General features: G+C 35.9%; 2 protein-coding genes across 2 annotated transcripts; both read right to left on the bottom strand.

The window, feature by feature from the left end:
• Nucleotides 1–801: 801 nt before the first annotated feature.
• LOC141386935 (uncharacterized) lies at nucleotides 802–2454 on the bottom strand. The gene is made up of 3 exons (XM_073955834.1): nucleotides 2251–2454; nucleotides 2023–2190; nucleotides 802–954 (listed from the first exon to the last, which is right to left on the bottom strand). The coding sequence occupies exons 1-3, from the start codon at nucleotides 2452–2454 to the stop codon at nucleotides 802–804; spliced, it is 525 nt and encodes a 174-aa protein (XP_073811935.1).
• A 2349-nt stretch (nucleotides 2455–4803) lies between these two features.
• Nucleotides 4804–5552, bottom strand: LOC141386934 (uncharacterized). Its single transcript, XM_073955833.1, has 3 exons — nucleotides 5346–5552; nucleotides 5118–5285; nucleotides 4804–4956 (listed from the first exon to the last, which is right to left on the bottom strand). Exons 1-3 carry the CDS (start codon nucleotides 5550–5552, stop codon nucleotides 4804–4806), a joined length of 528 nt encoding a protein of 175 aa, XP_073811934.1.
• Nucleotides 5553–27344: the final 21792 nt, after the last annotated feature.

Genomic DNA, 27344 nt, shown 5'->3' with positions numbered 1-27344 from the left:
AGTCTTTATAGACTGCCTAAAAAGGGCACTTTATATACGACTTAAAAGAAGTATTTAAAGGCGAGCTGTAGAGGGATAGATTCTTTATATAGGCAGCCTTTATAGACAACATAAAGCGATTAATTTTAGACGACCATAAGGTAGTTTCCTCAATGAAGACTTTAAAGAAGACCCTAAGGGGTTTTATATAGATGCTGACAGAAGTGTTTATAAAGGTGCGGATGGGAGTCATTATACGAATTGAAAGGATTGCAAAGCGGTCATACTAAAAACTGCACCACGATGACACTATAAAAGGTTCTAATATTTAAAAGACTTCGATCAACATGGCTTTTGCTGGAAGACGGCTCTGTTAGTCCTGATAATGAGGAAGTGCAGTCAAGGAGCGTTTGGGAAAAACAAGAATAATGTGAGCGTGAGAAAAATATGATAATTTTTTTATGATAGGATCGTGAATATCTTGTACATTTGTATGTATTCGCTGAAGAAAAATTGTACAATAGACATGTAAAATAAAAAAAACATTTCACCTTGAATGTCAAGATCGAAAAAAAAATTAAAAATCGTTTTCTGTAAAAATGACGCCGAGGTATAAAAAAAATTCATGGCTTTGGGCAAAACTGGGAATCACTTCCCATCTTTGGCGTTTTATCACTTATTGGTTATATTTCCCCGACTCAAAAAATACAAAATTACTCACAATGAAATTAACGCCATTTTAATTTATGTATTTTAAATTTTTACTTTAAATTTAATTTTATAGTGCATATTTAAGTTTAAATTTAAACAAAAAATAACGCATTAAACATCACTGAAATCCAGGTAAATTTTGACATCTGCTTTCCAGTCGTTATACGCCCCAACTTTTAAATCAAATCGGTATTCTCCGCCAGGCAATGGTATATATTTTAGGTTGATTACATTAAAAACTAAATCTTTTACGATTATGTCATGCTGAAATAAATTAGGAAAAGGAAAAATCACATGAAAAGTGTACAATCAATGTACACTAGGACTATAACCAAAAAAATACCGTGTGGGGAATTTTGTCTTGATAACGAAAACGCGTTTCTAAGATCGATTTGGTGAAAAAAAGTTTCCGCACCGATTACGATTACTAAAACCCTTTTGATATTTTTTCTACTTAAAATTTTAAATTTGTTTTCTATATATGTATATAGAAAATTGTTGCAAATAACGCCATATTCTCTTCTCCGATAGGTACAATAAATGAAAACATAAAATTCGCGAGTTTATAAAGAAAAGCAAAAAATTGCAATATTGTCAAAAATTCCTAATATGCTCTAACATGCCGCGATTTGAAACAAATTGGTCCAGAATGGTTTGATATTGATTTTAAATTAGATTAAAAAAAAACACAAATTTTAATAAGAAGCGTATATGTCATTATAACAAATTAAAAAATGCATTACTGAACTTCAATGCATTTGGTGCGGAAACTTTTTTCGCGATAGAGAAAAAATTACACCTTATTTCATAATAGTTTTTCATGCTCTACATGGCTATGTGGTGCTATTTTTGATATTTGCAAAAAAATGCAAAAAGTTATAACCCTAATGTACACTGTATATACATATTTACCTGCAAGCAAAAACAAAAAAATAATGGCCTCTCTATAAAGGCCTCGCTATAAAAGCAACATGACATATTTGTTTAAGTAATTTCAGATAAAAGAATAAAGAACAGCCGAAACAAATTCGAAAACTAGGATTTTGCCGAACTAGGATGCTCTTTTACCAGAAAAGACTTAAGTAGGAATAACAACCGCTTATATACCGAGGCCGTGCGACGATTCAAGACCAAATTCTTTCGAATTATTAAAAAAAATTATGTTTTTGAAAAATGTTCAAATCATTTTTATTTTAAATCAAACTATCTGTTTCTCAATAATGTGAGTTTGGTCGTTAGTTGAACAAATTTGGTCTCGAATCATCTTAGGGAAACAGACCATAAATATTTGTATTAACTTATTCTCCATATTACTAATACAAAAATACTTACATTATAAGGACAAGTATGATTGATATTCGAATCTTTCATTACAGTTCTCATAAAAATGTCTACAAGTGGATGTTTCCTTCGATTTTTGAGATAACGACAGAAGTCAGCCGTAACGTTGTAAAGAAATGGTCGGTAGCCATTACCCTTTCTAAAAAGAGCCATATTGACCTGAAAATTAAAAAAAAACAAATCACAATCAATATTGACCAAAAGTAGCAAACAACTTACCGATATATTGTTGACCGGTAGATGCCACATTTTCACATAAACATTTAGACCAATTATACCCCGGCCAATCACTTTAAGGTCGCACTTTTCAAATGTGGCAAACTCAGGATGAAATGTCTGACATTTTATATTTGTAAAACGTACTGCAACGTCAATGGCCACATAAAAAGCCAGCCATAATATGACCACACAGGTTAATTTCATTTTAACTACTAACTGCCGGTGGATACTTTGGATAATGATTTGTTACGGTTCGCTATAAAACAATATTTCTAAATCTGCCTGCCTTTTAAAAATGATCTGAGATATCAATGCAATTAAAAAAAAATGATGTCATGCCACTTAATCCTAGCCTTGTTGTTTCAACTTTATTAAGTATTTATAAACTAATCTAAGAGGATCTTTGTAGAATAGCTGACAAGCGTTTTAATAGGCGAACTGAACATAGTCTTTATAGACGGACTGAATTGAGCATTTATAGGCGAATTGAGGGCAGCCATTAAAGACGAGCTAAAAGGGGTCTCTGCTATCTAGCATTCTGAAACAAGACAAGGATAGTCTGTTACTTCATTACATTGTAGAACTAGGTACACACATACAAATATATAACATATACATCGACCAAAACCCCATATTAAGTTCGCGAAGCGATAACCTAAGAAGGCATACATCGAACATATTCAGTACGGGCAAAATGTGTCTTATCAAAATAATGGTTTTAGATCCCAAATGTGTTTGAGCGAAGTTTTTTCAGGGGCAAGACATGGTACATGTTTTTTTCAGTGGCAAGTCCATACTTCTTGAGAAAATGACCCGAAATCTGTAAAAAAACCCCTACGGCAGGCATGTGTAGTGGCTTGTGCGCACGGCAACTCCCGAACCGAATACTGCGTTGGTCCACACTTTGCATTTCTTCGAATATTAAATGAAATTCGAAGATTGTGCTTATAGTTCCACTCCTTCCGGTACCTCCCCACAAAAGTTTGAAAATTATCGCAAAAATGGTAAGCGCAATATCTCATAAACGGAACAACCGATTTGGCCCAACCTTTGGATCTCGAAGTTTTTTGTCCAAACTTAGTTTATGTTCAAAAGTGGCTCCTATTGGTCCATTTCTTAGGGTACCGCCAACACAAATAATCAACATTTTTGTTTAAGTGCGCTTAATGCTCTGTCCGAGATTCCTTTGGACATTTTTACCGAAGGTACTCCTAGTAGCCCTGTTTACAGTGATATGATGTTTTCCAAGTCCATATTTCCTGATATAATGATCCTATGGAGAGGAATGAATCCCAAAATAAGAAACACTATGGATAATAAAATATGTCGGTCCATTCCTTTAGGTACCTCCCCCGCAAAACTTTTGACATTTTTTCATAATCCATACCTTTGTCTGCAGGTTTATACGCCCAAAATTCTGAAGACCCCATAATTACATACGTTTTTTTTTAGGAAAAAGGTGTTTCAATTCACACAGGCTAAGGGTATACCTCTGTCGGCAAAGCCGACTGATACTTTTTTGCTTGTTTATAGCTCAATCATAAGATGGAGGGTATATTAAGTTTGTCATTCCGTTTGTAACTCATCGATATTTTAGATCCACCAAATGACATACACATGTGTCTTTGGTCTGAACTTAGATCAAGTACGAAGATGGGCTGTACCGGTCCACGTTTTGGCATAGTTTCCATATAAAGGTATGACCCGATTTCAAGTATTTTGACGTTTTTAGCTACAATTTCAGATTGAATTAGTGGTCAAGAAACATCTCCACAAAAAATTATGGTCATAGGTCCATAGGGGGCTTTGTTATAGCCCCAATCCAACGGTACCACCCGATGTCGATTTGGCATTTAGTGTTACCAGTTGTTAAGAAACTTCTCCATGAAAAATTGTGGGCACAGACTCATGCTGTGGTATAGCCTCAATATAAAGGTACCGCCCGATTTCAGATTTTTTGACGTTTTTATACCCTCAGGAGGGAATATACACTTTGATACGATGAAAATGTACCTCATCATCTTTTTGTGCCACTTTTGTAATAAAATAGGATTTCAAATAACAATAAAATGAGTTTTATTATTTGAAAAACATCGATTTTAGGTTATAAAATTAGTTTCTTTATTCTGTCAAAAACCTTGTTGGTTTAGCTAGATTTACGACGTTTCCGATGTATATAATAAACGTCTGAAATGTATGTCAGATACGTCATAATTGCAGACAGATCATATCTGGTTTTTATAGATTACCAGAAGGGAGTATGATGGAAGTCTTTATACGAATTGAATTTGGTGGCACTATTAAAACTTATAATAATTAAAAGTTTTCTCTACTTGGAAATTGCTGAAAGACCACACCTTTTGTCTTGCTAATGTGGAAGAGCAGCTGAAAAGCATGAAATATATGAATAGGCTCGTGTAGTGAAAACCATTTGGAATTTTTATTTATTCTAAATTTTTAATTAAAATTTTTACTTATTTGTTATAAATTTTTACTTCAAGTTTAATTTTGTAGTGCATATTTAATTTTTTATTCAAACAAAATAATAACGTATTAAACATCATTGAAATCCATGAAAATTTTGACATCTGCTTTCCAGTCATTATAGGCTCCAACTTTTACATCATATCGATATTCTCCCCGAGGTAATGGTACATATTGGAACTTGTTTGCATTTAAAACTAAATCTTTTACTATTATGTCGTGCTAAAAGAAATTAAAAAAGTGAATAACGTGAGAAGTGTACATAAGTATGTAACTGCATAAGTACAACTTAGGAAATTACAGAACAAAAAAAACTAAATGTTGTTGTTATTATTACCACAGTATTCTGTTTTTTTTTTTTTTTTTAACAAACACATACTTACATTATAGGGACAAGTGTGATTGATATTCGAGTCTTTTAATACACTTTTCATAAAAAAATCCATAAGAGGATGTTTCTTTTGATTTGCGAAATTACGACAAAAGTCGACAGTAACGTTATAAAGAAATGGTCGATAGACATTGGTCCTTTTAAAGAGAGCCATATTTACCTGAAAATTAGAAGCAAACAAATCACAATCAAAATTGACCAAAAGTAGCAAATAACTTACCGATATATTGTCGACCGGTAGATGCCACATTTTCACATAAACATTTAGACCAATTATACCCCGGCCAATCACTTTAAGGTTGCACTTTTCAAATGTGGCAAACTCAGGATGAAATGTCTGACATTTTATATTTGTAAAACGTACTGCCACAACGTCAATGGACACATAAAAAGCCAGCAAAAATATGAGTTCACACGTTAATCTCATTTTAACTACTAAATGCCGATGGATACTTTGGATAATGATTTGATACGGTTCGCTATAAAACAATATTTCTAAATCTTTTTTTAAATATGATCTGAGATATCAATGCAATTTAAAAAAAATTATAATGATGTAACGATGTAATCCTAGCCTTGTTGTTTAAAATTTTAAAACAATTTGTTTTTATAGAAAATGTTGGTGAAGGGAAGTATTTATAAACTAATTAAGAGAATCTTTGTGGAATAGCTGACAAGTGTTTTAATAGGCGAACTGAACATAGTCTTTATAGACGATCTGAATTGAGCATTTATAGGCGAGTTGAGGGCAGTCATTAAAGACGAGGTAAAATGAGTCTCTGCTATGTAGCATTCTGAAACTAGGCAAAGCTGTTTGTTACTTCATTACATTGTAGAACTAGATACATACATACAACTATATTACCTATACATCGACCAAAGCCCAATACTAAGTTCGCAAACCATTAACCTAAGAAGGCATACATCGAACATATTCAGTACGGCCAAAATTTGCCTTATCTAAATAATGATTTTAGATCCCAAGTGTGTTTGGGTGAAGTTTTTCAGGGGCAAGATATGGTACACGTTTTTTTAGTGGCAAGTCCATACTTCTTGAGTAAATGACCCGAAATCTGTAAAAAAAACCCTACGGCCAGCATGTGTAGTGGCTTGTGCGCACGACAACTCCCAAACCGAATACTGCGTTGGTCCACACTTTGCATTTCTTCGAATATTAGATGAATTTCGAAAATGGTGCTTATAGGTTCACTCCTTCCGGTAACTCCCCAACAAAAGTTTGAAAATGTTCGCTAAAATGGTAAGCGCAATATCTCATAAACGGCACAACCGATTTGGTTCAAACTTTGGATCTCGAAGTATTTTGTCCAAACTTAGTTTATGTTCAAAAGTGGCCCCTATCGGTCCATTGCTTAGGGTACCACCCACACAAATGATCAACATTTTTGTTTAAGTGCGGTTAAGTGTCTTTCCGAGAATCCTTTGGAAATTTTTACCGAAGGTACTCCTAGTAGCCCAGTTTACAGCGATAAGAAGTTTTCCGAGGGCAAGTATATATTTTCTGATATAATGGTCCTATAGAAAGGAACGAATCCCAAAATAAGATAATCCCAAAATGGACTATGTCGGTCCATTCCTTTAGGTACCTCCAACGCAAAACTTTTGAGATTTTTTCAAAATCCATATCTTTGTCTGCAAGTTTATACGCCCAAAATTCTGAAGACCCCCTAATTACATACGTTTTTTAGGAAAAGGTGTTTCAATTCACACAGTCTGAGGGTATACATTTTTCGGCAAAGCCGAATGATATTTTTTACTTGTTTATAGCTCAATCATAAGATGGAGGGTATATTAATTTTGTCATTCCGTTTGTAACTCATCGAAATAATCATTTAAGACCCACTAAATAATATATACACATGTGTCTTTGGTATGAACTTAGATCAAGTTTGAAGATGGGCTGTACCGGTCCACTTTTTGGCATACTCCCCATATAACGGTATGACCTTATTTCATGTATTTTGACGTTTTTAGCTATATTTTCAGATTGAATTAGTGGTCAAGAAACATCTCCACAAAAAAAAAGGACATAGGTCCACGCTTTGTTATAGGCCCAATCCAACGGTACCACCCGATTTCAATTTGGCATTTAGGGTTCCCAGTTGTAAAGAAGAAACGATACCGCCTGATTTCAGATTTTTTGACGTTTTTTGCTAATTTTCAGACGAATTAGCTCGAAAAACATCTACACAAACACATCTAGGAATAACCCCCATATAACGTTACCACCCGATGGCAGGTATTTAGACGTTTTAACTACATTTGCTGGCCGAATTAGCCATGATTTGGAATTTAAAGTTCTAAGCGGTCCAAAAGCTTCCCCACTAAAAATTGTGGACACGGGTCCACGTTTAGGAATAGCGCCATTTGGGATTCCGGTGGTCAAGTAACGTATCCATCTAAAATAGCGGGTTCTTTCGTAACAGAAAAGAAACTAATTATTCCATATTACCTCAGAATGTTTCATGGTGGAAGTTAAAAAAAAAGTTCGGCCCGAAATTTACGCTTTTTTACTTGTTCTCTTTTATCCCACTTGATTTTAATTAGAGTAGATTCGTTCAGATGCCGTGTTCTTCATAATGGAAAATTATCAGATTCCTTTGGGGTCAAAACAGGGCTAAGACAAGGATGTATTATGTCACCAATACTTTTCATCCTTCTCATTGACGATGAAATGCGTTCAGCTTTGAATGACAGACGTGGAATCCGTTTTGAAAACCTGGAAGACTTGGAATAAGCTGATGACGTATGTCTACTGAGCTAAGTTACTAGTCACCTGCAGGAAAATATTAACTCCATTAAGAATGAGTCGCGTTCAGTCGGACCCGAAATCATCATCTCAGAAACTAAGTCCATGCCAGGAGGCTATGGAGCGAACTCTGATTCACACATCCGCGTTGACGATGTTGATATCGAATGGGTGGACAAATTCAATTACCTTGGTAGCCACTGACTGAAAAAGACATCAACGTTCGATTAAATAAAGCAAAGTCTGCTTTCGGCATGCTTCGGCCTGTTTGTTGATGCCGACAAATCTCAACACACACCAAGCTTCGTATATATAATTCGAATGTTTAATCAGTCCTTTTTTTACGGAAGCGAAACCTAGAAACGCACGACTTCAAATAAACGTCAGCGACAAATTTTAAACATTTGCTGGCCGAACCGCATACGGAATGCTGAAATATTGAACATCACCAATTAAATTGCAGCTCCCATTGAGGTCTGTCAACGGAAATGGCGTTGGATAGGCCACACGCTACCGAAACATTGCTCGTCAAGCGCTTCGTTGGAATCCGCAAGGGTAGTGGCCGGCGTGTGCTCGAGCTAAAACGTGGAGAAGGTCGATCGACACAGAACTACAAGCAGCAAACTATTCATGGAACGACGTCGGTCAAGCATCGCACAACAGAGTTCGATATTAAAGGATGGTTAAGGCCCTATGCTCCACAGGCAGTGAAGGATAACAGAAGTAGAAGAAATTCGTTGTTATATCAAATATTTTTCCATTCGTAACGTGTAGTGGGTCCTTATGGATCCCTCAATAAATAAATATATTCAACTCTTTTCACAATTATCCCAAAGTAGCATCCTTTCAAGGCACTTAATTTCTAATACCATCATTTTAAAACTTTTATTTATCATTTGCTGAATTTTTTGCGAATTTGAATACGACAACAACATGGTTTTCGTCATGTTTCCATATCAACTCCTAAAGTAAACATCTGTCATTAGTTTCAGTTTTATCTGAAAGAATGTGTCATTTTGTTGCTGTTAGTGGTGGTGGTGATGGTGTGCCGACATTGTTGTGGGGGCGTTTTGTTTGCCATAACTGTTTTTGTAGTTGTTGGCACAGTTGTTGTCAAGTAATCTCGTGTGTCAATTTATGTCACAACACGTTCTTCAGTTCTTCACATAACTATTAGAAGCAACCAACCAAGCCAGCCAACGAACTAACCAGCTGTTCTACACTCTGCTGTTTTCCTTCGGGGTCGTCACCAAGAATTGCTTGACAAAAATCTCAGCAAGTCAAGATGCTGTCAACCAACCAAACAAACCATCTTCTGCATCGTCTTCATCTTCTTCTGCTTCTAATGTTGTACTGCTGAGTTTAGTGAGTGATTTGACTAATTGCTTTGCAAATCTTTGTCTAAAAGTTTTTAGTTTTTGTTGTAAAATTAATTAAAATCTTCAAGTCATGACATGAAATGTATTTTATTTGTTTGTTTTCGTATTCTTCTACAGTTGGTACAACAGGGAGATAGTTAACATACTAAGGGATGAAATGGGCGTTGTCCTGGTCCCTAAAAGCTATCAAACGGGATGACAAACACAAATGACTTGAAGCGTGTCAAAGATATAGAGTGTGCGAAAAAGATTTAATGTAAATTTAAAGTCTTCAGAGGAGTTTAAAAATCCTAAGGAGAGTCCGCCAGATAAGAAACAAAACAAAAATGCATTTGAAAGCAGAAAATTTCAAGGAGAGCGAAGCCGCTCCACATCCGATATGTCTGAAGAGCCTTTGCCGAGGGCGAAACATGCATGTCACATAGTGGTGGATGTGTGGGTTCGAATCGTCAGCTTTCCTTATTCAGATGCATTATTGATCATTAAGCTCGATTTCAACGAGAAATTAATTTAAAAAAATTAATACTAAAAATGATCTTCGCCTAAAAAGGCAAAATTTTCAAAGAAACTTTTAGATCACTAAAAGTCTAAAGGGTTTCTTCATAAATCAATTTCATAATTTTGAATTAATATCGATGTGCAATTTAAATTCTTTTTCAAAAATTTCAATAAGAAAATATTTATATTTACCAAAAATTTAGACCTCCCATAAAATATATTTTTTTTGGCATTAATAAACCATCAATATTAGCTATTAATGGATCAATAATCCCACGGACCTTCAAGTTCTTCAAAACTATTCTTCCAATTATTTATATTTGGTTTTCCATTCAAACACCTTCAAATGTAATATCCTTACTATACCCTCCATTGAACTACAAGAAAAGAAGCCAATACTAACCAAATATCCTTCAAATTTCCGGTCATACCTCTGCCACTACAAGACAATATTCAATTTTTGTATAGGTATATTGAATATTTCCTGGTTTAAATTGATATTGCAGTTTCCAGCAAATCAACAAAAACAACTACACAGACACTAAGGACAACTATCTCTAACAACATAATTCTCTGGAGAAAAAAACGAACTGTCATTTTTAAATGTTTTATTAAATATCCCGCCCATTTTGTGTGAAGTTGTTTCAGCACTGCCGCAATTTCATGTCCTAACAACCAACATTCATCTGAAGTTGCAGCTACCGGATTCCTGTTACATAACTATTTCAGTATTTAAAGCGAATAGTTGTTATGACTTTGTGCGTCGTAGTTTGTAGTAAGGCAAAATCCAATGTGGCTTGCTAGCACGTGTATATGTGTTTGGTTATCTGTGTATTAGTGCAACTTAACCAGAAACCAATAAAACCAAAGCAACACAACCAGCAACATTGTTATACTTAAAACTTCAAGGCTAACAAGGTAACAACTATCAGCCAACAGACAACACATACTTCTCCATCACCACCACCACACTAGCAAACAACCTCAACACAAATGCCATGACCAGAAGATACACACATCCATACATACACATTTACATCTGCACCACCACATCATCTACACATAGTTTTAGGAGGATCGAAAACCATTCACAACCGCTTTGAAACATTCTCCTCTTAAACGGAATAGAAAATGTTGAAATATAAAACCACTACCTCTTTGGACTTTAATTCATTTCACTATAAATCGTCGTCGTCGTGTCGTTGTTGTCGATCTACTCCACCGCCTTCATGTGTGGTGTGGCGTTGTAGTAGTAGTTGTAGCATGGGAACATGACCAACATCTCTCTCTGGCAGTTGTAAACAGAAAATACCATTTTAGGAAAACCACAAATATTTGTTAAAAATTGAGGCCATTAAGTTGACGAGTGGTAGGATATTAGCAAATTATGAAAGTGGTATGAGAAGTCGGGGAAAGAGTTTCAAAAGCCCTTTAGAAGATCTTCCGTCTGTAGGAGACCATAACATGGCATTTATCTATAGAAGAAATTTAAAGTCTTTAAGAAAGAAGGTGGTCTATAGAATGGCCGGGGAAGGTATCCATCGACATACATATGTATAAACAAAAACATCTCAAGGTCTTCTGTAAAGATTGGTCTTATTTATAAATGTGTTCTGTAATGGGAATGTGTTTTATATCGGGACTTAATAACATGTCCTAAAGAGGACATATATAAACAGCATACCAGATAAAGTCTTCTTGGAAACAGAAACCCTTGTAAGGGTGTATTTTAACTTCAGAAGGACTTTATAAAAATCCCTTTATAGACTTTTTACCATCTGCAGATCTTTTTCAGACATCATCTGAAGGTCTTCTATTGACAGAAATTTTTCAAAACGTCTTCTATAGACAGACGATCATCTGACGTACTTCCGTATAAAGAAAACCTTTTGAAGGACTTCAATGGTTATGTGGGGCTTAGAGATTTTGGACCATTATGACCGGTAGCATGGACTTGCCCACGAAAAACATAATATAGCTGTAAACAGGAACACAAGGGGTGACATCGGTACAAATTTTCTAAGAATGCTCGAACAGGCCTTAAACTCACTTGAGCAAAAATGTTTTGTGAGGAGGTACCCGAACTTCCTGAAAGTTGGAAGAAATATTAATTTTGGAAGAAATATTACGATATATAAAGTTTCAGCCAAATCGGTTATTCGTGAATAATCGTGTTAATCAGTCATATTAGTTGAAGCCAGCGTGGTTTTTTGATCTATTATCTCAGGAAGTGTGCACTTGTCACGAAAAAATTGCGGTCGCCGGGTAACATGCTGCGAAAAAAAAAATCAAAACAATCCGAGACATTCCCTTAAACTTCTCTTCTGCGAAACATTTTGGAATGGACCGATATAGTCCATATTCCATCCTGAAATATTACTATGAATAAAGTTTGGAGATTATCGGTTACTCCCTTCGAGAGTTATCTTGCGCACCATTTTAGCGAAAATAGTTGAAGCTTGGTGGGTGTACCGGAAGGCCAATATGGACCATCTTCGGGCTTATTTAAACTAACTTTGGTTAACAACACAGATCCGGTTCAACAGTTGTCTTTCACACCAGCCACATGGTAGCCGTTACCCTACCCCTTACTAGGCGTTTGCACACAGACAGTATTGCCAAGACAATACCGAAAATACAAACCTTTTTCACAAATACATTTATAAATTTTTAAATATGTATAAAGAAAATATGAATGTATTGGTGAAAATGGTTTGTAACTTCGCTATTGTCTTGTCAATACTGTCTGTGTGTAAACGCCTAGTAAGAGGTTTTTACAGATTTGGAGCCATTTTCTCGAAAAATATGGATTTGCCCCTGAAAAAGCTTGTAATGTAATAAAATGGACCATAAGAGGTGTTCAAATAGCAAAGGTAGATCGGTTATTTGATGCTGAGGGGAATCGGCAACTTGGATTGAGTATTGGCGGTTAGAAGCTTCGTACGGGATATGTGGCTGATGGAGTCATAGGGCTCATCGACTCGTTATTAGGTTCGCATGTAGGCGATTTGTAGATGACTGCCAACCGATGACTTGGTTCTCGGATGCCTAGATGCTCTGTAACTGGATGATTCGTTGTTCAGTAGTAGACAATTTAAGAAGGAACTCGATGATGTGTTGTTCAGAATGATCGTTGTTCGTTTGCTTGTGCTGCGGGTTTTCGTGTTTAGGTCGTTCGGGCAGTGGCGAATCAGTGTGCGTGTTGAGGTGGTTCGGCCACTCGGCGCTCGTACTGCGGTTGTTCGGCCACTCGACGATTCGGGATTCGTATTGTTTGCTCGGTATTCGTATTTCAGATGCACGCCCACTCGGTGATTCAGCGTTCGGATTGGTTGCTCGGCCACTCGGTGATTCGGATTAGTTAATCGAGTACTCGGCACTCGTGCTATGGTCGTTCGTTAGTACTAGTGTTACGCTAATCTCTAAAGTATACTACAAGCTTAGCCGATAGCCTTAGATGCTAGTGCTATTTTTATACCCTCAGCCTTTAGGCTATGAAGGGTATATACACTTTCATACGGGAAAAATGTGCCTCATCGAAATAATGGTTTTAGACCCCAAGTATGTTTGGACGAAATGTGTTTCAGACAATTTGGAGTCGATTGAGCAATGTCCGTCCGTCTGTCTGTCTGTCTGGCTGGCTGGCTGGAGCGCACGATAACTCTCGAACGGATGAACCGATTCGGTTCAAATTTTGGCTTTCGTAATATTTTGCCCAAACTTAGTTTAAGTTCGAAGATGAGCTATATCGGTCCACTCCTTCCGGTACCTCCCCCACAAAAGTTCGAAAATGTTCGGAAAATTTGTGCGCACGATAACTCTTGAAGGGAGTAACCGATTTGGTCCATACTTTGCCCATCGTGGAGCGTGTACCAGACATAGATCAGGTTCTAATATGGACTCAATCGGTCCACTCCGTCGGGTACCTCCCACACAAAAATTTGGAAAAGTTCAGTTTAGGATTTAGCGACTTGTATTCACTGCCCTCCATACGACGGTATAAATTTCATCAGGGGCAAGTCCATGCTTCCTGAGAAAATAGCCTGAAAGTTGCAAAAAACCCCTATGACACCGTGTGAGGAGGTTGGAGGGCAAAATAACTCTCGAACAGGTCTGCATATTCGGTCCAAAGTTTGGCCTTAGTAATATTTTGTCCAACCATAGTTTAAGTTCGAAGATAAGCCATATCGGTGCACTCCTTCAGGTACCTCCCCCACAAAAGTTCAAATATGTTCGGAAAAATTGTGCGTACGATAACTTTTGAAGAGAGTGGCCGAATTGGACCATACCTTACACATCCTAATATATCTACCAGATATAGATCAGGTTCAAATATGGACTATATTTGTCCACTCCATCCGGTACCTCCCACACAAAATTTCGGATACATGTTCACTTTAAGACCTGCTTTCGAATCACTTTGATTTTTGTTGAAGCAACTTGCATTCGCTGCCTCAATTGCGATGGTAAATGTTTTTCAGGGGCAAGTCCATACTTCTTGAGCAAACATCCCTGAAGTTGTAAAAAACCCCTATGGTACCATATGTAGTGGCTGGAGATCCATTCTTTTTAGTATCTCCTCCGCAAAACTTTTGATCTTTAATCCTAATCAACATTTTTGTCAGTTCAAACGCCCAAAATTTTTAAAACTCCCTAAATACATGCGTTTTTTTTTGTGAAAAAAATGTTCCAATATACACAGGCTGAGGGTATATCTCTGTCGGCAAAGCCGACTGATACTTTTTACTTGTTTTATATAATTTTATTGTAATTTTTTATTATAATAAATATTTGAAATAAATAAATAAATAATACTACAAGCACTGACTAGTGGAACAACACCCCAAGATGGAGTGGAATCACACCCGAAGGTTGAATGGAACAGCACCCGAAGGTGTAATGCAAATGTATTAGGCACCAGACAAAGGTGTAGCTTTCAAAAAGTAGTTCCCAACACTCTCTACACTCCCGTGACAGTTGGCGGACTACGAACAATGTACTCAATCCCGCTTAGCTAGCTCCCTGCCGTAGCAAGCCTCCCATTCCTACAACAGACTGGAATACTTGAGTGTACAGTCGCACAAAGTGATTGAGAATTACTCCACAGTTGTTATGCTGCCGACTAACTCAAGTTACACTGAAACTTACCCCTCCCATAGAAATGCATGTTAACCCAACAGTATGTCGTCACCATAAATGTCCGAAGACGTAACCCGCATGAAAATCGAAATTCGTTTTTTGGCGTAATCTGATACATAAAGCCAAAATACATGATCTGGCAAAATTCAAGAAATGGCATTTCGGAAAATGTGATAATATTGCAGATGTTGCTGTAATGGAGGATCTCAAAACTAAGCACTTCAGCGGTTTTGGTTTCACTACTAATTCCCCTTCGTATATGATCGATCATATCCCATATACTCGCCTTCATAAGAATAATATTCCATAAAACAGTTTTTAATTTTATAACGTTTTTTTGCTTCTCCTGTAAAGTTTTGGTTTTGTGGGTTACGTCTTCGGGCATTTATGGTGACGATGTATTGGTTGGCATGTTGTGATGTTGCTGGGTAGTGGGGCCTTGCTGTTGTTGGTTTTGTGTACGTGATCATTTTGTCACGTTACAACAAGTTGTTGCAAAAAAAAAATATCAAAGTGATTCGAGATCTGGTCTTACACTGCACTTTTCCGATTTTTGTCCATTTTAGAGAAAAATGTTTAACTTTTGTGGAGAGGCTACCTGAAAGTGTGTATCGATATGATCCATATTCGAACTTAATCTGAGTTTAGACAACGTATTGCGAATGCCTAAATGCCTTTTGAAAGTTATCTTTTGTTAGAAAACTTTCTGAAGGTCTTCTAAAGACAAAAGGCTTTCTGAATGTCTTAGTTAGTCAAATATCTTCTATAAACAGAACACTAAAAAAAAATCTGCTAAAAACTGAAGACCTTCTGAAAGGTTCTATAGGCAGCAGACATCCTAAAGACAAAATCCCTTCTGAAGGACAGAAGACCATCCGAAGGTTTTTCTATACACAGACAGCCAGTCCTCCTGTACAGAAAAGACTTTCTAAAGGTATTCTATAGGCAGAAAGCTACATGAATGACTATGGTAGACAGAAGACAATCTAAGATTTTCTGTTGGCTGATTACCTCTTAAGGTCTGATGTAGATACCAAAATCTTCTAATAAGAAGATGGCCTATCGAAACTCTTCAAAAGAGTTTCTATAAATAGAAGACTTGCTGAAGGCTTTCTATAGAAAGAACCCCTTTTCCGAGAATATTCTGTGTGCCGACTACCATCTGAAAGTCTTTTATAAGTTGAAGACCTACTTATGGTTTCACGTAGATAGATAATCTAACATGTTTCCCACAGTCGGTAACCTTCTAAAGGTCTTATTTCTTCTTTAGTAAGAAGACATTCTAAAATACTTCTTCGGAAGAACGTACAGAAGACCTTATAAAAGTCTTTCAAATACAGAAGCCCTTTATGAAGTCCTTCTCTGGGATTTTCATGGTCAGAAGATTATCTGAAGTTGTTCTTTACACTGTCGACGGTTGATAGATCTTCTATAGGCAGAAAACTTTTAAAAGGACTGATATCGACATATACAGAGGGAACCCCATCTGAAGGACTTCTATGTTCGAAGAAGAGCTTCTATAAAAAAAAATCTTACGAAGACCTCCTATAGGAAGAAGATTTTTGAAAGTCTTCATAATGATAATCCTTCTGAAAGACAGAAAGCCTTCTCTATATCTTCTAAAAGCAGAATACCTTCTAAAGTCTTCCTTGAACAGACCACTTTTCGTATGTCTTCTATAGACAGACATTTTCCTAAAGGTAGGTATTCTTTACCGATATAATTTTTTGAAATTGTTTGTAAATTAAAGCCCCATTAAAGGGTTTTACTAAATAAATACTGTCTCTGAAAGTATGTTTTGCTATAGATACGATACTTACAATAGGTCTCCAATAGACAATAAAAAACGTCTATAGGTCTTTTATAGACAGAAAGAAAAAATTCTCAGTCTAAATAAGTCCCTTAGAAAATATCTACGAAAGCCCTTAGAATAGTTTCAGTTAAAGGGATCATTTAATTGGTCTTCTCTTTTATAAAGGGAAAATCAATTACAATATCCATTATAGCAATATTCTTTTGGAAATCCTTTCTGTTAAACGGATATAGACAGAATTCTTAAGAGCTTTCCACCAGCAAAGGTGGTCTAAATGTATTTTTTTTTTCTGAAATGCATATCAAGGGATTTATTACTTTTACTTCTATTTAATATTCAACCTTCAAATCTGCCATTGACCTTTATTTTCCCAAACTTCTTAGACCATCCTCCATGCAACATCGCCTCCAAACGTACACAACTTTCAGTTAACAGACACATTTTTGGCAACACTAACTAACATTACTGGTTTAAACGTTTACAAACTGTGTTAGCAAAGGTATTTTCTATATGAGTAACTGACAACTAACTACCTCTACAAGTGTGGATGCATGTGTTGGTGTTTTTGCTGTTGTTAGAAAAAGTATGAAAAACTGAGGAGAAAAAACATCGAAGGAAATTGTTATACATGTTGTTCAATTACTTTTAAAACTTTACATTTTGTGCTGTGTGATGTTGTAGCAGTCGCTCACACATGTAAGCAAACATTGTTACACTCTCTCACACATACACACAGCAAAAAGTTTGTCTTTTTGTTGTCCTCCCTACTTCCAGAAAAGGACTAAAAACTAAAATGGTTTTAAAGTTCTTCGAAACAGTTTACCTGAGCCTATGGCATGTAAGTAAAATGTTGTTGTCTGTGTATGCATTTGTTTTTAGTCTGTTGTTGTTTGAAGAATTATATATGTACTCGTGTGCGTGTGTGCTTGGGTCTTGCTGTAATACATTGTTTGCCTTTGGCAACACTTTTTTTCCATGTTGGTCTTTAGGCGGAAATTACATATAACCAGACAGACAACCACTTTTTCTTCTCGAAGACCTGTTACCAAAGCTGTAGGGATACTCAACTCGACTCTTGTATGGAAAAGAAAATGTAAACAATGTAATTGGTTGGTTGGTTAGTTGTAGGAGTAAAGGTCTAGGTCCTAGGTAGGCACGACACTGAAAGAAATCTCTTCAACAAAATAAGATTTTATATTGGGAAATGCTATTCTTTTTCTTTTCCGTGGAAGTCAAGTTGGAATAATATAATCTGATTGAAACTATTCCTTCATAAACTACGTTCATAGACCCTGACAATTAAACTTCCTTCTTATGATCTAAGCTGACTGATTTTCTCAAAGTTATTTTAAATTTTTGTTTTGCTATATCTAAGGAAATGTTTCAAATCTACCACCCTTTCCACCACAAATTTCTCTCTGTGTATTTGTAGGAAAACTTTTAAATTCCTCTGTCATGCATGAATGCCAAGGTTTATACAAATGCCAATTCTTTGCCTCACTTCGGCATGTGTTGCAGTTGCAAAAATCCATCGATAACAATGATGTCGTTATAGACTTCCATGCCATCACATCTAGCCATGTAACCACTCAGTTTGGATTATTTATGAACTACGGAAGAAACATAACAACAAACACAACACCAATACCACAATTCCTAACAGTTGTTCAAAAGTTACAAAATAGGTGCCAACATAACTCTGCGGCCGAGAAGTTTGGAATATTTTCTACTCTGGGATTAATGGAAAAATGTTGCACTTATCCTCGGCAACAAAAAAAAGGATATGTAGGTATTAGTTAGTACTACAATATCCTGCTGCATATCCTATTAATATGATTTGTAAACGATACATATCCGGTATTTGCTGTGCTAACCATTACAAGACCATATAACTCAATCTAAGGCTACAGGCCAGGCGACCACAGCACGAACTGGAATTTCTGATACAACCAAAAAAACTCCATTCTCTTCTCATTTCAACAAATCTGAATATGAGTTTTATGGCCCCTAAAAACAATGAATGGGGGATTGAACGACCTCCCACAATATATTTTCCTTTGATAACAAAATTTCTAAAGGATTTTTCCAGGTCTTTTGCCATGAACATTCTCTTGCATGACAGTGATGTAATGTTGACATATAAGAAGAAGAACCTATTGCAGTTGTTATTGGATAAGAAAAGAAAAAAATCCCGGCACACTACATGTATCCACACATGTCTGGCCTTTGGTCATTAGGAAAACAGTTTGCAGAGAATATTTTGCGTATTCAACCCCAATAAGAGGATCTGTAAGCCAGCGGGTGTAAAAAAGTTGGATCGAAAAAACCGCAGACAATTGAGTTTTGTTTGCCGAATAACACAGTGGGGGACTCTTAGACAAAGTAAAATTTTTCAGCGATTAAGTGGGTTCAGATCAATATTGGCAATGACTGAAAAAAGCAACACTTGCAATGATAATACACCAAATGAAAGCTAAACGAAATTTATTCCTTTACCCTCTCCCCCTACTGTGTCAACACCAGCAACATAATGGTTGTTGGTTACTCTGGTAACTGTAGTACCGATTGTCAGTTTAAACACAAACATGATGTGGTCGACCATGGAGTGCGAAGCTTCAAGAATAATCTGAATAATAGTTAAATGTACTTTTTGTTTGTCCCTCAAGGAGTTCAGGCTGGACAACAGACCAACATCACAATACCATCGGGTCAGGACACCACAAAACTGGCAAAAATGAAACGAAACTCAACTCAACCGAAATGGACATGGGGCAGATGTTTTATTTAACAATGTTTGCATTGACTGATTGCTACAGACCATTACTTGTGCGTGGTACGTTGGGTTTGCTGCATTGTTTCATTGTTAAGAACTTTTTCAAAGGAGCGTTGATTTCAAAATGAAATTGCAAAAAAGAAAGAAATTAAACTTTTAAAGAATAAAATTAAAAGTTTGAGGTCACCTTCTAAGCTGTTGCCATAATTTTCCAATTAATATTCATTGATTTCTGTCTGACGACATGCAGGAATTTTGTTGGTTCAGTTAAGCATAAACATTTTCCACTCTACACACACTACAATGACTGAATGCACGGAGTGGAGTGGCAATCCATCATAATCTTAAGCACTTTATGCAAAATTTTTACAAAAACTTGACATTCTAAACGAGTACCAACAACGACGACTGATGCGTTTTGATGCAGCAGCTACACATCACGCTTTTTTTACTACCACTACCGGGGCCATAGAAGTCATCACAGACAATAACTGTCGTCCGTCGCCTAAGGTCATGCCATGATTTACCGACTGCCTTTAATACCGATCATTAACCAGGCAACGGAATGGAATATTGTTGCCTTTCAACCATTCACCATTACCAAGTGTTGTCACTCCAAATGCTAACGATGACGGGCCGCCATGTGATACAGAACGGCCAAGTAGTACCTACTACCAATCATATCAGCCAGTATAGCCAACGGACTAGGAAGCCAATGACTGACTAAATGGCAATCGCTTCACTTGATGGGGGGAAATTGATGTTACAGACATAATATTGAAGAGATAATAACAATAACAACAACAACAACGACAACAGTGACCAATATTGATTTATGATAGATGCTCAAGCTCGCAACGACTGATGGAGTTACTTTAGCTTCTGGAATATGCAACAAACAAAAACAAGTGAAATTTAATATATTTTTTTTGAAAATTGCTGTTATTCACTAAAAAATTAAAGAGAGGAAAGTTCCATAGATAGTTAATTTCAAGTGTCCGTCCTGAAGGAATCCTCCACAAAAGTGTTTGAAATTTTAGATCGCCAAAGGAGGACAAATCTTTGTGTCAATAGCCTACAAAACAAAATTTAACACCAGATATATTTATGGTATGAGAATCAGTCCTAAGAGGTCACTAAAGCCCACAGAGAATGATCCATTTTTCAACAACCTGACGATGACAATGCGCATAGAGAAGCAGTTCCATTGTCATTATGACTTCAAATAATCTCTTGTCTATAACAGATCATTGAAAGATCTCTTATTTATGAAAGACCATTTCAGAATTTTCTGTCCTTAGGCCGTCATCTGACCATCTGCTATTTCACATGTATGTTGTCAATTTGGGTATACTAATAAACAGAACAGCCATACATGTGAAAAAGCAGATGGTCTGATGACGGCTTTAGTAGATCCCTTTCAAAGACTTCTTTTATTAAGAATCCCCAGAGTGTTTTTTACCTCTTTAAACGATATTTAACAGTTCTATAAAATAAAAAACTTTAAAGTGTTGTATATATAAAAAGTCCTTCGGTTCCCCATAAAAATTAGGGCAGAAATTTTTTATGGATACTTTTGGTTTATATACAAGACATATGTATGTATGTGAGGTATCCGACCACAAGATACCTTTGGAATGACATTTTGTCAATAAAATATGCAGGGGGTCTTGTATTCGTGGAAAACATTTCGAATGTCTTTATAGAAAAATTCCAAATGGTCTTCCATTTATAAAAATATCCTCAGAAAAACTTATTCATTCACATCACATTCGACCCTCGTTATGTCATCGAGCTGGCAAACTATCGATAGTCTGACTATTACTTACTAAGTCATCTACCAATAGAAGGCCTTCAGAAGGTCCCCATCTTCTTTGGTAAGTGTTTTTCATAAAAAAGAAAGACTTATATCTATATAAGACTTTAAGACAGTTGACCCTCAGACGACCTTCTATCCATAGCAGACCCACAGAAGATTTTCATTAACACGATATCTTCAAAAGATCGTCTATCTATTGCCGAACAAGAAGTTTTCCGTCTTTACAGTATAATAATGACCAAAACAAAACATTGTTCCACAACATCCCACACGGGACAAGAGAGACTTCTCTCTCATATCAATGAGTGCACCCCAATTCATATTTAGCTCAATGATATGGCACCTACTGTTTATCGCCGAGTCCGAACGGCGTGTCTTAAGACACCACTTGTGGAGAAGTTTTTCAAGGCTGAAATACTCAAGAAATGTCGCCAACATTACTGAAGGGTATTTTGCCACCGTTGAAAAATGTTTGATGTTGCCTGGCCGGGGAATCAAACCCCCGACCTTCTCCGTGCAAGGCGGGCGTGCATACCATTGCACCACGGTGGCACCCACCATAATGATGACCATTCCGCCATATTGATGCATTCCGCCAATAAAACGTTTTTAGAAGGCCTTTTGTCTATAGAAGACCATTAAATGATTTTCAGTCCAAAGAAGACTTTTAAAAGTCTCTTAACAGACATTCATTTCATTGAAGACCTATATGAAGTATTGTGTGGGAGATCTTCTGTCCGAAGAATACATTTGAAGATCTTCGTCCATAGAAGGCCTTAAAAATCGTCTGGCCATTGAAGACATTCAAAAGTCGGCTGTTCATAGAAGACCTTTCCAAGGTCTTCTGTTCATAGCAAGTCGTTAGAAATTATTCTGTCCATAGAAGACCTTTAGGTGGTATTCAGTCCATAGAAGACCTTTAGAAGGTCTTATTAGGTGGTCTTCAGCCCATAGAAGACATTTAGGTGGACTTTGGCACATTGACGACCTTTAGAAGATCTTCTGTTCACAGTAAACCTTTAGTCTTCCTTTCAAGTTTACTGTCTAAAAAAGACCTATAGAAGGTCTTCTTTTCATAGAAGACTTTTAGAAGGTATTCTTTTCATAGAAGACATTGAGAAGGTCTTCCTTTAATACAAGAACATAAGAAGGTCTTCTATACATAGAAGAGCATTAGAAGGTTTTCTGTCTACAGAACATCTTTAAAAGGTGTTATGTTTGCGGAAAACCTTTAGATGGTCTTCTGTTCTTCTATCGTTTTCGGTCCATAGAATGCACTTAGAAGACATTTGGAAGGTATTCTGTTCATAGAAACCCCTTAGAAGGTCTTCTATCCATTCAAGACCTTTAGAAGGTCGTCTGTCCATAGAAGACCTTTACAAGTCTTCTGACCCTAGAAGACTTTTATAAGTCTTCTGTGCATAGAAGGCCTTCAGAAGGTATTCTGTCTATAGAAGGCCTTTAGAGGGTTTCTGTCTATAGGTGATCTCTAGAAGGACCGTTAGGTGATTTTCTGCACATGGAAGATCTATTTAGGTTCTTCTTTCCATAGAAATCTTCTGTCCATAGAAGAACTTCAGAAGGTCTTTTATCCATAGAAGACCTTTAGAAGGTCTTCTATACACAGAAGTCCTTTAGAAGGGTTTCTGCCCATAGAATTCATTTAGAAGGTCATCCGCCCATAGAAGTCCTTTACAAGTCTTTTGACCCTAGAAGACTTTTACAAGACTTCTGCCTATCGAAGGCCTCTAGAAAGTCGTCTATTCATAGGAGACCTCTAGAAGGACCTTTAGGTGGTTTTTTGCACATGGAAGACCTTTTTAAGTTTTCCTTTTCATAGAAATCTGCTGTCCATAGAAGACATTTCAAAGGTTTTATATCCTTAGAAGGTCTTCTCTCCATAGAAGACCTTTAGATAGTTATTTATCCATAGAACACCTTTAGAAGGTCTTCTATCTTTAGAAGACATTTAGAAGGTCTCCTATCCTTAGAAGACCTTTAGAAGGCCTTCTATAGAAGGTTAGAAGGTCTTCTATCCATAGAAGACTTATAGGTGGTCTTCAGTACTTGGAAAACCTTCAGATAGAATTCTGTCCATAGAAAACCTTCAGAAGGTCATGTGTCTATAGAAGAGCTATAGAAAGCCGTATGTCCATTGAAGACCTTTAGAAGATCTTCTGTCAATAGAAGACATTTAGAAGGTTTTCTATCGGTAGAATAACTTTAGAAGCTCTTCTAACCATTAAATACATCTATAAGGTCTTATGTTCATAGGCGGTCTAGAGGTCTTCTGTTTTTGAAACCCTTCCATCGGTAAAACACTCTTAGGGGATTTTTATTAAAGAAGATCTTTGGAAGATCTTATACCTAAAGAAGGCCTTTAGGAGGTCTTCTGTCAGAAGAAGATCTTTAACAAGAGAAGACCTATCGATGACTTCTGGCGATGGAAAACCTTTGGAGTATCATCTATCAATATAAAAACATTGATAAGTAGAGTTTAGAAGGTCTTATGCATGGAGGAAAAAAACCTATATGTCCCAAACATATTTTGCAGCAAACATAAATTTGTTTGCAATCAGTCCCAAACATAACATATGTTTGGGTACTGCAAACTAATATATGTTTGGGTGCAAACAAATTATATGTTTAGGTGCACACATATTATATGTTTGGGTGCAAACAAATTATATGTTTGGGTGCAAACAAATATTTGTTTGGGTGCAAACCCAAAAACCAAAAAAAAACACAAAAACATGCACCAGTGGACGCTAACTGAGAGCAAGAGAGCGTAACTTTCAATGTAAAACACATTGAAATGTATGCTAACTTGCTCTCAGTAAGCGCTCACTGGCTATCTCTAACATATACACACGTTTATAATTGACTTTGGTTTATTTAAAGGCATAGAAATACCAAGCACAAAAGCAACAACAGACACATAGGTACATAAAAATCCAAAAAAAATACATAACAGACTTTAATAAAAAAAAAAATATGAAATAATGTATAAAAAGTTACACTTTTAAAGAGAAAAAAAGTTATACAGAAACATCGTTGAACACTGCTCCTTAGTTGTGAAATAAAATATATATATTCCTCAAAGTTGCAATCATCAGCGGGAAATCGGCATTTGGAATGATTATATAATGTAATAAATAGGAACATCCATATTTCAAATATACATATGTATGTATGTATGTATATGAAAAATGTATTGATGTAATTACCAATATTAAATGCGATTTCTTTCTTGTCCAATAAAATATTTCCATTCAGGTTTTTGAATAAATTATAAAATTTCCAATTTTAAAATGTATTGGGCATTTAATTTACTAAAAAGCACAATTTCTTTAAGAAAACACAAAACACTCACTCACTTAACCGTCTTTACTCAACGATTGACGCGTGACGCGTCGTCCTTTTAAGGAATTTTTAAGATATTTGGCCCATTTTACCACCGAATTGGTTGTAATTTGGTACTTTGTGTCTCCAGAGGCCAAAAAATATTCCTACCAAAGTTGGGTTATATAGGTCCACGTTTTGGTATAGCCCCCATATAAGGCCCCATATAAAGTACGCGTCATTTTAATATATTTTGAATGTATTAGACCCATTTGACCAAAGAATCGGTTGTAACTTTGTATTTTGTGCTTCCAGAGGCTAAGAAACATTTCTACCATAAAATGTTTATATAGGTCCACGTGTTGATATAGCCCCCATAATACAATATCTCCCGATTTTCGATATTTTGAACGTTTTAGCCTCATTATCACACCGATATGGCTGAAATTTGGTATTTAGTCTTCTTTAGGCGTATAAAACTTTTCCCCAGAAATTTGTAGGTATAGGTCCACGCCATCATATAGCCCCCATAGAACGGTACCTTCCGAATTTCGGTATTTTGAAGGTAGTGGCCACATTAATCCACCGAAATGGCTGAAATTTGTGGTGGAGGGTATAAAAAGTTCGGCCCGAACGAACTTAACGCTTTTCTTACTTGTTTTTCTTTTCCTCTTCGCTTCCTACGTTGGTATACACACCACCAAAGACTCTGCGCCTCCTATTACACCATACACACAGCCCTTTATTATAAAACAGCATTCCGCAGCCGCGAGAGCCCTGTTGTTACGCTCTTTGACAAAAATCCTCTCTCCACCCATAAAAAATATGTTCTAACATAAAAAATATGTTGGTACCCAAAGAAATAAAATTGAGATATGTAACAAAATGTTGCAAACATATATTTGTTTGAACTCAAACAAATTATGTTCGGATCCAAACATATATATGTTAGCAAACAGTTTCAAACAAATATTTGTTTGGATCCGAAGATATTTCTAATGTATACTTTTCTGCGTGTCCGTAGAATACCTTAGATGTTCTTCTTTTCAGAATACCCATAGAAAACCTTCTACCTACAGAAGAACATTGTAATGTCCGAAGGTAAATTGTCTAGGTTATCCTCATTCTTCACGTAATACACAGAAAGTATCCTGCAAATAACAGAGAGTTTTTGCTTATCAAATTTATATTTGAAGCGGGAATGTTCAAAATCCCTCGAAAATGTGATAAGAAAGTGTATCCAGCTATATGGATATTATATATAAAAAAAACTTTAATATTTCTTCCATTTTACACAACAATATTATTTGCCAAAGTTTTGCTGTTTCATAACCATTTTCCATCACTCGGCTTCTTTAGTTTATTTTTCACTATCAGATGAGAATTTCTTTATGTTACAAAACACACAATCCAAATATAAAGTGTTAATCCAATATATGATTGTTGATGTAAGAGACTGGAACTTGTACTCACTCAAACATAAATAAAACAGTTTGGATTCTTTTTTAAGGATTAGCCATTCTTTGTTTGTCGTCCTTTATATTAAAATAAACAAAAACAGCAACAGTGTAATGAAAATAAAACAATACAACTGTATTATATTATTTCTTTTCCACAGAATACTAAAAAACAAACTAAGAAAATACTAACTGGATGAACACTGGTCCTTCTGAATAAAAAAGATGGAAACTCCATCATTGGTATGAAAAGGATTAAAGAATTCAGACGAATACAGTACAGAAATAAATCTGCACAAGGAATGGCTTTACAAAGAGACATAAAATCGTAGAGAGGAACCAGATAGACAAATAACTGCATATAAAAACCATATGATGATCCACTGTTATCTGATAACTGGTAGAAGAGACAAAATAAAAAGAGTTATGTCCAAAACATAGATTGGAAAATAAAAGCAGAATACTGTCTCTTTGTTAGGACAGAATATATCATCTATTATTTGTTTTATTATTAATTACCTTTTTAAGATATTTCCAATTTTATTTGTTTCTCATACCAGTTTTCAATTTATCCATACTGACTTAAGTTATTTATCCCTGTCATCCTTTAAAGGATACATTGCTGATAAATGCAACTATTCCAAATGTATATTCATTGGTCTCCAGTTACACATATTCTTTATACACTGATGGTCATGATGAGATTTTATGCTATGCTTTTGATGATAGTTGGTTGTTGTTGTAATTTTTTTTTCTCATGTTATTTCAGACATTACAGATTTTGTCTACATTAAAATAGAACAGCAACAACAACAGCAACGATGTATATAATCCTGAGATTATTTATGAAACAAGTAAAGATACGGCTGTTGCCTTTTGTCTTTTGCTTTGGAAATTTCATACTTCGTGCTTGTAGCTTTTGGCTATCTCTCCCTGTGTGTGTGTGTGTAACTATAAAACTGCATTACCCTTGTCACACACTTCTCTTTTGTTGTAGTCTGGCATGCAATGACAGATGTCCACTCTACTTAGTCTTACGAATTTTGTCATTTGTTTCTGCAATCTTTTGTTGTTTTTAGTTGCAACAAAAAAACGACAACAAACAGAAGACATCCTTTGTTTTCTGTTTGTGTTTTTCTATTTATTGTTCTAAACTGGTAGAAAATTCCAAACAGCAGAAGAAGCAGAAAAAACTACAAGTTCTGTGATTTAACTTAGCATCAATGTAGCCT

This window comes from Musca autumnalis, unplaced genomic scaffold (genome assembly GCF_047663935.1).
Source record: "Musca autumnalis isolate F117 unplaced genomic scaffold, ASM4766393v1 scaffold_5, whole genome shotgun sequence".
Classification (NCBI taxonomy): domain Eukaryota; kingdom Metazoa; phylum Arthropoda; class Insecta; order Diptera; family Muscidae; genus Musca; species Musca autumnalis.
Note: the sequence above shows the minus strand (reverse complement) of the source record. Positions and strands in the feature narration are given on the sequence as shown.